Consider the following 13,384-nt stretch of genomic DNA (forward strand, 5'->3'; position numbering starts at 1 on the left):
ATGCTCTAATATCATGAAAGAGAAAATGAAGGAAATGGAAAAAAATGTTGTATTCCCTTAATTTGAGCCGGAACAAAGCATACATAGCAAAGTTAGCACACTAGAGGAGTGACTACATTACACATGTACAGTCAATAACGAAAATATAACTAACACTAACAAAGCTCAATTAATACAAATTTAATCATGGTTTAACAATTAGATACAACATAATTTTATCCAATCTATCATTTTCAATTTGTTGCAAATTGCAATAATCCATTCTCGGCCTCCGAGGCATCTTAATCAAAGTCATCATTTAACGCCGATTTTAATTTTCTTATAATGTGGACGGTTGCATCATATAGCTACCCAATTCGCGCGCATTGGCTTTGGGCGTAATGCGCACCACCGCCTCTGTAGTCGGACCATATATAATGTACACCTCCAGCTTTTGGAGTTCTGTCTGAGAGAGACTCTCTTCTGTACTCGCTCGCTGTGTTTGGTTTCTGGATTTGGAAGCCATGACTGACGGTCATCTCTTCAACAATATCTCCTTCGGAGGCCGAGGAGGCACTGTGAGTTCTTCTTCTTCTTCTTTATATATATATTTATATATATCGGAATTTAGAATTTCTGGGATTTCGTTCAAAGATTTCATTTCGTTTCTCAGTGATGGTTTGAAACCCTAGTTTTGAGATTTTGATTCAATAGATTTTTTTTCCTGGAAAACATGCTGGTTTTGATATTTTGGTGTAGAAATGAATGACATCAGGGGAGTTCTGCCAATTTCGAAACCCTAATTAGTATAGAATCGTAATGGGGGTTCCTCTGAAGCTATCATAGAATTGGATAGCAACGAAATTTTTTGGAGTGGGGACAGGGTTTTGTAGGTTAATATGTGTGGTTTCTCTTTAGTTTGTCGTGAAACCCTAATTCGTTGAGCGCAATTTTGGGCTTTTCAATTGATGATTTTTTCCCTTGCGTTTGTCTGAAGTGAGGAAGTCTTTTGTTTTCTTTTTTTCATTTTTCTGCCTACAACTCAAGTTCAGTTACATTTAGTCTGCGTTAATCATTGGCTAGCATATTGAAAGTGTCGTTGTTGAGGGAGTAGTTGTAATTGTATGAATTGAACTAAATATGATTCAGAAAATTTTAGTAGTTTCGAAATATACGTGGGGTCTATTTGATTGCTAGGAGTACAGATGAGGTGTATGGATCCTTATTTTTTTTTAGAATCCCAACCCAAGCCTATTGGTGAAGTTCTCTGGTGCAATGTGTGTGTTTTGGGGTGATAGAGCTTTGGTTCTGTTCATGTCATAGGGCAAGGAAATGATAAAAACAGTTCCTAAATACTTTCATAACTGAATTTTTTCTTACAGAATCCGGGCCAGCTTAAAATATATTCTGGGGGCATTTTGTGGAAGAAACAAGGTGGTGGTAAAGCAGTTGAAGTTGATAAAGCTGACATTGTAGGGGTAACATGGATGAAGGTCCCAAGAACAAATCAACTTGGTGTTCGGATCAAAGATGGGTTGTACTACAAGTTCTCTGGATTTCGTGACCAGGTCAGTGTTCATGGTATCTCTAATTATCACCTAATTGCATATCTATTTGGTGAGTTTTTTTTAACTATGTGAATTGTTTTTCTTTTTTCATTTGGGGTTGAATGATATAATTTTTACTCTTCAATTTATAGCCTCAAACACACTGTTAAGTTTTGGCCCTTAGTGTGAGTACATTGAGAAATATGAGTTGTGTAAACTTAACATGTTATTTCTTGTTCTGTGCATATCATGATTATCATTGACGGCTTTAAATTATAAATTATGGTAAAGTCTCTCTGAGTTGGTGGTGTTGATTTAAAAGTGTGCTAGTCTAACCTTGTTTGTTTTCTTCTATTGTAGGATGTCTCTAGTTTATCCACTTATTTTCAAAGTACTTGTGGATTTACTCCAGAGGAGAAGCAGCTTTCTGTAAGTGGCCGTAACTGGGGTGAAGTTGATTTAAGTGGTCAGTAACTTTCTCTTATATTTAGTTTTGTTGTCCCAAATAATAAATGTCTGATTTTTTCTTTCCTTTTATTTGGTGTAAAATCTGTTATTGGCAATGAAAAATTATTTTAAGGAAACACTTTTGTTATTCAGATGATTGTTAACATGAATATATAAGTTGGTTCAGCGTCCAACAAATAAAGGTACATTTGTGAATGAGCATTTATTATTTGTCAAGTGATGTTTAATGCAAGTTTCAGTGTCCAATGCAAGTTTAAGGTCGTCTAGTGATGTTTTAGATAAAGAATTTCCCCAAGTTTCAGCAAATTACGTGGTTTTTCTTGAGTAACTAACTGCTAAGTGTTGTGATAGGAGTGGTAGTGATGATAATGATGGCGTTGTTTTCTTTTTCAGTGATTTCATAATCAATGCTTAAAAATGCTAGTGTAAGCCTCGAGGCATTTTGTCTTGCTAAGGCAAGGCTTAAGCCTCAATTCTTATATTAAAAATCTATTTTTTTATATTGTAAACTTCTAAACACTAATAATCAAAACTAATAAATTATAACAGTTAACACTACAAATTAAGGCAAAATTATATATATTTATATAAAATTATATATATAGTTAAATGTTTGAACTAGCAGCCTCAAGTGATTTCATGTGGTATTCTCTAACTAATGCCAGGATTTTATAAATAAATTACTATTATAGGCACAATTGTTTGGCCCTATACATAGAAAAGTCACTTTTGTTGCACCAACCTTAATAATGTAATTGTTATTGGACTAGTTTTTTTTGGGCACAACACTTCAAACAAGCCCAAAATAAGAATAATAAGTGAGGCATTAGCCTTGAGGCGCCCCTTTTTTGGGTGCCTCATACAGAGAGGTGTAAGCCTTAAGGCTGAAAGCCTCACTTTGAGGCAAGCCTCAAAAAAGCCTTTTAAACATTGTTCATAATAACTAGAGTGTGATATCAACCTCTGGTGATAGGAGTTAAACTTTAAAGTTAGGAGGGGTTCTTCTATAATTTATTAGGAATTTCGTTTCTTCCATTCCTTTTTTTTTTTTCAAGTCTTCTACTTATTTTTGCAGGGAATATGCTGACATTTTTGGTTGGTGCCAAGCAAGCATTTGAGGTATCTTTGGCAGATGTCTCACAAACACAACTTCAGGGGAAAAATGATGTTATCTTGGAGTTTCACGTGGATGATACAACAGGAGCAAATGAGGTTTGTTGCTTAGATGTTACTTTAAATTCAATGCTTGTGCAAGTTTAATCTTCAATTAAAATGTTGACACAATTATTTTGCTTGCGATTGTCTATCTTCAATGATTACAGAAAGATTCGTTGATGGAGATAAGTTTTCACATACCTAACTCCAACACTCAATTTGTTGGTGATGAAAACCGACCTCCTGCCCAGGTTAGATTGTGACTAGCTCACTATTTTTGTGGTAGAATTGTTGACATTTATTTGATATTCAACCTCTTTCAATCAACTGGATGGCAGGTATTTCGTGACAAAATTATGTCAATGGCGGATGTTGGTGCTGGTGGTGAAGAAGCTGTTGTTACATTTGAGGGTATTGCTATCCTCACACCTAGGTATGCCTACTAAAACTTGAAGTAGAGATGTTTCTTGGTGCATATATCAGTTCGCACAAAAGCACCTGCTTTTGGTATGAAATTAAATTTGATCAAGTTCTTGCTTTATGTAGGGGGCGCTACAGTGTGGAACTTCATCTGTCATTCTTGCGGTTGCAGGGACAAGCAAATGACTTCAAAATTCAGTATAGCAGTGTTGTTCGCCTGTTTTTACTTCCCAAGGTATTATTCTTGGTTTCAGTAGCAGGGGTTCTGTGTGGAGCTGATTAAGTGTTTTATGCACGTTATCAAATTCTTCCTTACATTCTTGTTGTCCTTCTCTGGTAGCCTCTGCTCAATAACCAGTCATTGCGATCTTAATTTTAACTACAGGGACTTTTTCTTTGTGCAGTCTAACCAGCCATTTACTTTCGTTGTTGTTACTCTTGATCCTCCAATCCGTAAAGGGCAAACTTTGTATCCACATATTGTTTTGCAGGTAGTGTTCATTCCATTATTTTAATCGTCATGATTGTGGTATTATTGTGTATTTTTATTAATTTGTTACTTTTCTGTCATCTATAGTTTGAAACTGAAACTATAGTTCAGAGCGACCTATCAATGAGTGAGGATCTCTTGAATACCAAATATAAGGACAAGTTGGAACCATCTTATAAGGTAGGTATTGGCTTGATTTTGGTTTTAAACCAAAGATACATGCCATGTGTTGTATATGTTTGGTTGGGTGGATAGATTGAAATACCGTTTTTTTTCAAGGAAAATACAGTTTTAAATGTAACTAGCTTTTGACATTCATTTAATTAAATTAATAGGGACTCATTCATGAGGTATTCACCACAGTATTGCGTGGTTTATCTGGCGCTAAAGTTACAAAACCAGGAAAGTTCCGTAGTTGTCAAGATGGATATGCTGTTAAATCATCACTAAAAGCTGAAGATGGAGTTCTCTATCCCCTTGAGAAGAGCTTCTTTTTTCTACCTAAGCCTCCTACCCTTATTCTTCACGAGGAGGTATGGTTTTAAGGCTGTCTTTGTGTATGATATATTGCTATTGCTGATCTATTCTGTATCCATTGGAAATCACTTGGAGTCTAACTGGTTTGGGTGTCTTCTAGATTGACTATGTGGAATTTGAAAGGCATGCTGCTGGTGGCTCAAATATGCATTACTTCGATCTTCTTATTAGACTTAAAACGGAGCAAGAACATCTTTTTCGAAACATTCAGAGGAATGAGTACCATAATCTTTTTGACTTCATGAGGTCAGTATGAAGACATCACTTTGATGATTATATCGAGGTTTTCAGTTTTAACTTTATCTTATGGCTATGATGCAGTGGAAAAGGTTTGAAGATCATGAATTTGGGAGATATTCGAACCACAGATGGCGTGGCATCTGTTCTTCATGATGAGGATGATGATGCTGTTGATCCACATCTTGTTCGTGTTAAGAATGAAGCTGGCGATGATGAGAGTGATGAAGAGGTGGGCTTTTATTCATTTAAAGTGTTGATGCGTTGTTATATCATTGCTGAAGAATGTAGTTTAGTTAGCTGGGGTATATCATTGAGGGCTTTTCCTAGTACTTTACAGTTTAGTGATTGTTTCAGAATGGCATATACTTATGCAGGTCCAACTTTTTTCTACACCTAAATGGTATATATATATATTTATGTATATGTTTTTTTCCTGATTTGGATTGGGGAAAAAAATACAAGAAAGGAACTATATAAGATGGTAGTAATATCAAGAAAACTAATGCATAGTTTCAAGACTTCGAAGTAACCATCATGTACATATTCCCAAATTATGGGTGGGATGGTTGTGCTTGTTTTAACGTCTCTCTTATCTTTTTCTTATGCTCTCTGATTGAGTATACACTAGCTGTGATTGTATGCTTGTCTGTCCACCACTGTTGGGTATCTCTTGATGTGCTAATCCACTTAGTGTTCTTACACGGTGAACATTTTCAGGATGAAGATTTCGTTGCCGAAAAAGATGATTCAGGTTCTCCGACTGATGATTCTGGGGAAGATGATTCTGATGCTAGTGATAGTGGAGGAGAGAAAGAGGTATGGCATCTTTCCTTATTATTTGCATTATGTTTAAAGGTTCCCTTTAAAATCTTTGTTATTCTCAAATAAACTAAATGGCCTTTTTCAGAAGCCCGTAAAAAAGGATACAAAAAAAGAACCTTCATCTTCCAAGGCATCTTCTTCCAAGAAGAAATCTAAAGACGGGGATGAAGATGGGCCGAAGAAGAAAAAACAGAAGAAGAAAAAGGATCCAAATGCACCAAAAAGAGCAATGTCTGGCTTCATGTTCTTCTCACAGATGGAAAGGGAGGTGGGTTTGCATTCTAAATATCTGCCCCTATCTTCTATATTGATTTGAGTATTGGATGCATATTCCTTCTGCGTCAAACATATTGTCCCTCATTGTGGCCTGAACCTAGCAAGCTGGAGTGCTTCACTTCACCACATGCTATTGTATATATTTATCAAATGACAGACTGTTGCTGTCAATCCCGCAAGGCATTTTATCTATATCTTTAATTAACACGTGAAAAGCTGCTTAGGCTAAGACGATAATTTTCACATTGATAGACTTTGTCCCTGGTCATGGGAACAAATTGATCACTAACCATTATCTTTGTTGGCTGCAGAATGTGAAGAAAACCAACCCCGGAATTTCCTTTACCGAAGTGGGAAGAGTTTTAGGAGATAAATGGAAAAAGATGTCAGGTATGATACACGCTTTCAGATAGTTGATTTCATCTTCCCACATAATCCACTCCCCCTGTGCGACGGTCCAGTGACCAGTGAATGACATCTTTTGGTTGTGGGCCACCATTGTTGTGTGGCCCCCTAAACCAACGCTGTGGGAGTTGATTTGATGCTCCCAGTCGCTTTTTGGTCAGTTATACATCTTACATTGTGGTCACATCATCACAAATACCATTTTTCTTTTCTATGCGCAGTGGAGGAGAAGGAACCCTTTGAAGCCAAGGCTCGCCAAGATAAAAAACGCTACAAGGACGAAATTAGTGGATACAAGAACCCACAACCAATGAAGGTAGACTCGGGGAATGAATCAGACACCGAATAGAATCCATTACCCTACCTTTTGATCAAGTCTTATATTCCAAATGGGTCGGTCCCCCATTTTGGGTTTAAACAATTGATTAAATGTATTTATACACTATTTTTCGGTTAATATCTTAAAAAGATTACTAAGTTAATTCCCTTTCCTCCCTTGCTTATGGTCATCTTTTCTAAGAAACATATCGTTGGAAGTTACTTAAAAGCGTCGCAGGCACTTGGTGTTTTGTTTAGTTTGTTATTAGCATTTGGGACCTAAAGAAATTAGATGATAAATATATTTGCAGCGTACTATCAAATTTGCAATTTGTAGTTTAGAATTAGATCGAGTCCTCGTTGATTCATTCGGCTTTTTGTTATGAATGAGAGCATTCAAGGTTCATTCATTGCTCATCTCTATTTTCAAAGGGGAAACTATAATCAGAGATTACAATAGACCTTGTGCGTAAAAGAGATTGAAAGATAAATAATCTCTGTTGCCAATGTTATTCTTTAAATTTAACAATTATGTTTTCTCTTAATAAAGTAAAGTAAAATTCAATTAAAAGGAAATACTTGTGGCACTTTTTACTGAAAAGTGTAGTTTTCCATTGTTTTTGGTGATGATCTTGAAATTATGCTTACTTTTTCAATCTAAGCATACAAATCGATAAATATTATGGTAGTAATTATAATTGAATGGGCAAATCAATATGTTTATGTAATTAAGCAAAGCTGAAATTGCAGTTACTTATGTAGTGAATAGTGATGTTAGGAATAGTGTGTTTCAAGATTGCTAACGAATCAGAGACATTGCCATCTGTACTGGAATAATTATGTGTAGGACTAGGAGCATATGTTCTAAGCTGGATGCAAAATCTTTTTGGTATTCCTCGTTTCCTCTCTTTTATAATAGCGGTTAATTTAGTTTGATTATTCTCTTCAGCACTAGTAGATTACACGACTAGCTTTGTAATAATTGAATCATTAATAATATAAATAGATGTATTATGAAGCTGTAAAAACTGCTTCGCCAAAATGGATTACATTTATGTCAAGTTCTTGATGAAACATTTCTAAGTCTACCAGAATATAACTACAGGCTTGTTCGTACATCCATATTCCAATGTACATCAGTACTCATTTTATGCCCATTCATGTCTTTGCGTATAAAAAAATTAACTTCAAAGAGTTTTATCGATTACGTCTTGAAGATTTTGTGTAACCCAAATCTTGTCCCTCTGTCTTCAACTGATTAAAAAAAACAAACAAACGAAAATAGAAACAAACAAACGAACATGGACTTTAAAACAAAACAAAAAAATAAATAAGTAAAAATTCCTTTTAAGCCTTCACATACTCCTCCTACAGTCCAAAGCAAAGGCATTTTTAATGCCACCTTTTCCACTCGGCTGATCTTTTCAACATATTTGTGCTGATATTTTTAGAGGAATTAAAAGTTAATAATAGATATCTTCTAGCATTTCTTGCCGATCTTGCAGTTAAGGGCACCTGCAAAGCGTGTAAGCCTAGTGACAAAAGTACCAGGCTTGGCCTTGATCATGTCACGTCTGCCGAATGGCCTTCTCTTGCTGGGATTTCCTGATTGAATAAAGAAAGCTCCGTTCATCATTAGATCTCCCTCTGATCTCCATGTCCATGTCTTCCATTCCGACTCACCAGCATAGTCCCTCTTGGTCACCTGTATGTATACATTATATATATTACACAGAACAATTAAAATCTTAAGCACAGACGACTTGGCATAATTTTTCATTATGCCAGAATTTTTTTGGTTCTACTTACTTGTTTAGCAGCAGTGTTGGGAGGGGCTATGAAGCGGTTTCCTTCGCTAATAATGGTGGGATGTGAGCTTCCACCAATGGCGTACATGAGCCAGTGAGTGTAGTCGTTGTTGACCACATGGAAGAAACCCCATCTGCACCTTGGCATCCTCTGAACAAGTCCTCTTCCGAAATGGTTGAACGCCACTGTCACTTGCATAATCTTGTCCCCTTCAAAGCTGTCACTAGCACCAAAAAGCATCACCTGCGCATCCAATGCATGATACTTTTCTTAAGTCTTCTTTGCAAGCAAAACTATACATGTACGCATCATTGTCGGAGAAAAAAATGCTTCTAATAATTTAGCTATGAATGTTATAAGCTAAGTTGTCCAACACTTATATGTGTGGTTGAATTTAAAATCGGACCACACTAATTATAATTAAATAATTAGTGTCCGGCACCATCAACCACCCGTAACATATCACCAAGTGTTGAGCAGCTTAAGCAACCTTATAACAACACTCTAATTTATTGCATGATATGAAATAATAAATAATACTCAAGGTGTGAAAGTGAATTACATCATTGTGATGAGTAAAGTGGGAATTCGAAATGGTGATGGCAGTAGAACCTTGGATGACATCAATGAGGCCATCCTGACAACGGTACATGGAAATGTGATCAAGCCAAATGTTGGTCGATCCAAAGATGGAAATCCCATCTCCATCAGCAACCGTACGGAACCCAATGTGATCCACAGAGTCTCTAATCATGCCACCATTACTGGACACAATGTCGTGTATGCGCAGCCCATGGATGATCACATTTTGAGCGAACTGAATTGTAATCCCAGCGCCAAAGGCAATGTGGACATTGGCTCCGCGCCCGTCGATGGTCTTGTGGCTCGTGATTAGCAGCTCCTGAGACAGCCTGATGATCATGCTGCGTGAGAAAAAGATCCACAACGGCTTCTTCTGGATCACGGCGTGGCGCAGAGTCCCCGGTTTCGGGTTCTGAACGTCATTGTCGGACGGATCGTTGACGATGTAGTACTTCCCGCGCATACCTCCTGTGGTCTTCCTACCAAAGCCAAGAACACATTGAGCCAAGCGCTTACGGTTGTTGGCCCAATTCTTCTTGCAACGCCAGCACCTGTCAATGGGGTTTGTGGCCAAGCAAGGACCAAAGTACCTCTTGAGTTCCCTCCTTGTACTGTTGGACCCCTCTGTCACCCTGCCATGCATACGTTAAAGGACGTTAACATAACATATCATAACAAAACATAACAGATAAGATATGTAATAATGGTTTGGTGTATACGAACTTGTTAACTTCATAGTTCAACTTTTCTGTAACTTCTTCTGGGTTGGGCTCATAGGCACTAAGGGCAGCTTTCTTGGAAGCTTCAGCTCGTTTCTGCCATGACTCGTCGAATTCGCCTATATGGGCTAGCAGGGTTGGAATTAGGACCAAAAAAGAAATGAAAAAAATCAAGCCAAGTTTTGTTATTGCTGATACCATTTTTTTTGGCTGTTGTGTGGTACTTTGTTTTTCTTTGATTATTGTGGCCAAGGTCCTGTTATCAAGTTGGCCTTGCCAGACCGGACCGATTAGACCAATGTAAAAGTATTGATTTTACTCACAACATGGTAATATTGTCACGGTCTTAAGGCTAGGCAAGAGAATGTTGGAGGGCGGTGGTTAAATAGTTACACCAGATAAGTTTTAGTGATACTAAAATTACATTTATAACTTTCGTAAAAAGAGGAGAGCCATTCTCTTAAAATGGATTGGCAGTTTTGAAACATTTTGTTAGAAATGTGTGGAAAAGGTTCAACTAGAGGAATGACATGAAATCGTCGGTCTATAATATCGGTCTACTTCTCTGTCTGCTAGCAAATATTGTATACACATCATTTACATTTTAATGTCTCTGAAAAAATAATAATAAATAAATAAAACACAAGTCAAATCTTCTTCCTCTACTTTTAGCAATTATTTTCAAAGCAGCCACGTTAAAAGTAAATAATCTATTTTATTTTCTTAAATTTCCTTTCATCTAAGGCAATAAACAGTTCAATTACTCATTCCTTTAATCCTTTTTCGAGTTTGTATACAAATGGGAAAATCTTTAATATCTAGTCCAAAAAAGGAAAGTTTTAGTCACTTTGTTTTTTTTTTTTTAAATTAGGAGCATATATAGGTTGTATTGGTAGGCATGTAAATGGGGCGGGTCTGCCCCGCCCCGCCCCGCTCCTGCCCCGCCCCGTGTCACGGGCTGACATTTCGACAGCGGAAATGCCCGTGCGGCACCTTGACTCCTCTGAGCCAAGGTCAGCCTTCCAACCATTCGAATAACAATGGGCACATTTTTCGCGCGACCGTGTGCCTCTGCACACTTCCGTCTCTCGAACAACTCTCGCTGAGTCATGCTCTCAAGCATCTATGAGTGCAATCATGCATCAAGGCTATCTAGCCAAGACACTCACACTGTCCATAGGTTCTCACTATGGCGAGGCAAATCCCAACACCGATGCCCACCCAGACATTCGCAAGTCAAGGTAGCATGTGTGGCCAAGAGCCAACACCAAGCTGACGTGCCAACACCTCTCATCATGCCCCATTCGATACTATCCAATTAGCTCACATCACAGACCAAGGACTCCCATAAGTCCATGGTCCAATCCTCAAGGCACCATACCATCATGCATGTTGGCAGGCCCTTGAGACTGGCTGCCAGACTAGTAGCACACACTGGACCTCTGTCCTGCTCAAGCATAGTGCACCCTCCAATGGTTGCATGCTAACAAGTCCCACGAATGACTTCCCGTGCCATCTCGTGTAGAGATTCATGGCCATGGCGTGCCACGACATCTCTTGAAGGTTTGGGCCACATTCCATGTAAGCGGCATCCCAGCAAGCCAAGGGAACCGTACCCTTAAACCTCTGGCAGCACACTTCGACGCACTACCGGGGCGGCCCGATAATGTCCATGAGTACTCCTACTCATGGAGACATATGAGTCCCCTCGTGGTCCTCATATGCCCGCCCTACTAGTCCTCCCAACTAGTAGTAGCTCACTTGACGCACCTGCGCCAGGGGGTGGTGGAGAGTTGACACCAGGTGCTCCCCCTACAAAGAGCCTTCTGAGCTTTTAGCCTTCTACCAGGAACATATATGATTTTTGCTTGGGAGACATATTTGGCTTCCAGCTCACCAATTCTCCGAATCTCCCAAATCCGATCATACCATTGCGTTCATTGACCCTTCAATATGGAACCTACCAAGTCCCGTCCATTTCCGGGCAATATTGAAGATATTTACGAAAATGCCACTACCGTACAAACTAGGTATCAGCATGCTCACCAGCCTGCACCCTCGCATGCGCATCTGACTGAGCGCCATCCTAGCTTGTAACATGCCCTAAAGGCTGGCATGTTACACTCTCCCACACTTCAATTGTCGATGCCCTCATCGACAGACCGCTGGCCAATCTTCCTGCCTCGACTCCTAAGCTCACTCCACGCTTCTTCCGAATCTTGAGTCTGCACTAGTCCCTTTACCACTGTAGAACCACTAACTTGGTGATGATCTCCCATGTCCACCCTTAGACTCGATCAAGGACCCCATGCCACCGTCACTATCCAGAATTCTCCCATGAAGTAGTGCCGCTGCACTCGAATACTCCTTGCATACATGAACTCCTCCGAGTCCATCACGATGTCCCTCCTGTCAACCAAGCAGCCCTTGCAACACTGGCCCCAAAGCCAACGCATCTTTTGATTGTTGCTTTCCCGCCAATCTTCCAATGCCTACTCTCTTATTGACAAGGAGGAAATTAAGGTGCACCCCCCTCAGGGTGAGGTTTGCAAACCAACCGTTCCCAACGGCACCTATGAAACATCCTTCCATTGAAGGCATGTCTCTCTTCAACGTGGCACTCATGCCAACTGTAGCCTTTATGCAGTATGTATTGCATCCTTGCACACAGACTTCGCGAAGTAGTCACTCAGACTTTTGGCCCTCCGGCCTTACTGCATACCCAAGGCTTGATGTGAAATGGCCACTCCCGACCATAAGCATTACTGCTCCTCTGAGCTTCTACAATGTGGTCAATGATCTGACATCATTCGAAACCACTGCACTGCCTTCTGGCTCGTGCTCATGTTGACTCTCAGCATCGTGCCTCAAGTTCTGCCCCCAAATCAACCTTGCCTAACTCTAGAAGGCCTATTGAATCTTGATCAACTTGACTGCACTTTACCTCACCCTTGAGGTCTGAAGTTGTCCCAATCCGCTATCTCCCTTCGGCATATGTTCTCTGAATCATTCGGCTTATGTTCCCATAAACACGTGTCCCCATAAAACACTAAGCATGTCCCATACACATGCTGCAAAACCTGCCCAATTTTGGTCTCAGCCTACGCCCATGCATACTGTTTATTTGCAGTTTCAATTGGTCACCTGACCTACTCTCATCAGTCATGCATGTCTTCACACTGTACAACCCGTATGTTGCTGTGTTTCTCTCTAGATTCACACACCAAAACTGAACAAGTACCCTGACCCTTTGAACATATGAATTAGTGGGCTCCCCCACTTCAACTTAGGAATCACTTCTCTTCTCGAGGTGTATCTCTCAAGGTATAGCTCGCAAGCTAACCGCTTTTCTCGTGCGGTCCCTCGTTCCATTTATCACTTTTGAAGGTGATGTTGAACTAATGTCTCAGCCATTCTGACTCTTCGCCCCTCGACATCTCTACGTTGCCTTAGTACCTGAGTCCTGTTGACTTTCACCTTAGGCAAACGTTGCACTGATGTTACCTTAGTACCTGAGTCCTGACGACTTTCACCCTAGGTAACTGGCTCTGTCTTTGTCTCTGAGTCTTCTTGACTTTACATTCTGAACAACTAATGATCTCCATGATAACTCATCT

The 13,384-nt window shown here is 39.4% G+C and overlaps 2 protein-coding genes across 2 annotated transcripts; one reads left to right on the top strand and one right to left on the bottom strand.

Moving 5' to 3' along the window:
* Positions 1-364: 364 nt before the first annotated feature.
* LOC133818026 (FACT complex subunit SSRP1) lies at positions 365-6,980 on the top strand. The gene is made up of 16 exons (XM_062250708.1): positions 365-557; positions 1,362-1,547; positions 1,887-1,992; positions 3,070-3,206; positions 3,317-3,400; positions 3,488-3,582; positions 3,696-3,804; positions 3,974-4,060; positions 4,147-4,239; positions 4,395-4,592; positions 4,697-4,842; positions 4,918-5,065; positions 5,554-5,652; positions 5,744-5,926; positions 6,246-6,324; positions 6,561-6,980. The coding sequence occupies exons 1-16, from the start codon at positions 504-506 to the stop codon at positions 6,686-6,688; spliced, it is 1,932 nt and encodes a 643-aa protein (XP_062106692.1). The 5' UTR covers positions 365-503; the 3' UTR covers positions 6,689-6,980.
* Positions 6,981-7,568: 588 nt separating this feature from the next.
* Positions 7,569-10,279, bottom strand: LOC133816104 (pectate lyase-like). Its single transcript, XM_062248774.1, has 4 exons — positions 9,772-10,279; positions 9,029-9,680; positions 8,467-8,709; positions 7,569-8,362 (listed from the first exon to the last, which is right to left on the bottom strand). Exons 1-4 carry the CDS (start codon positions 9,966-9,968, stop codon positions 8,138-8,140), a joined length of 1,317 nt encoding a protein of 438 aa, XP_062104758.1. The 5' UTR covers positions 9,969-10,279; the 3' UTR covers positions 7,569-8,137.
* Positions 10,280-13,384: the final 3,105 nt, after the last annotated feature.

This window comes from Humulus lupulus, chromosome 2, assembly GCF_963169125.1.
Source record: "Humulus lupulus chromosome 2, drHumLupu1.1, whole genome shotgun sequence".
NCBI lineage: Eukaryota > Viridiplantae > Streptophyta > Magnoliopsida > Rosales > Cannabaceae > Humulus > Humulus lupulus.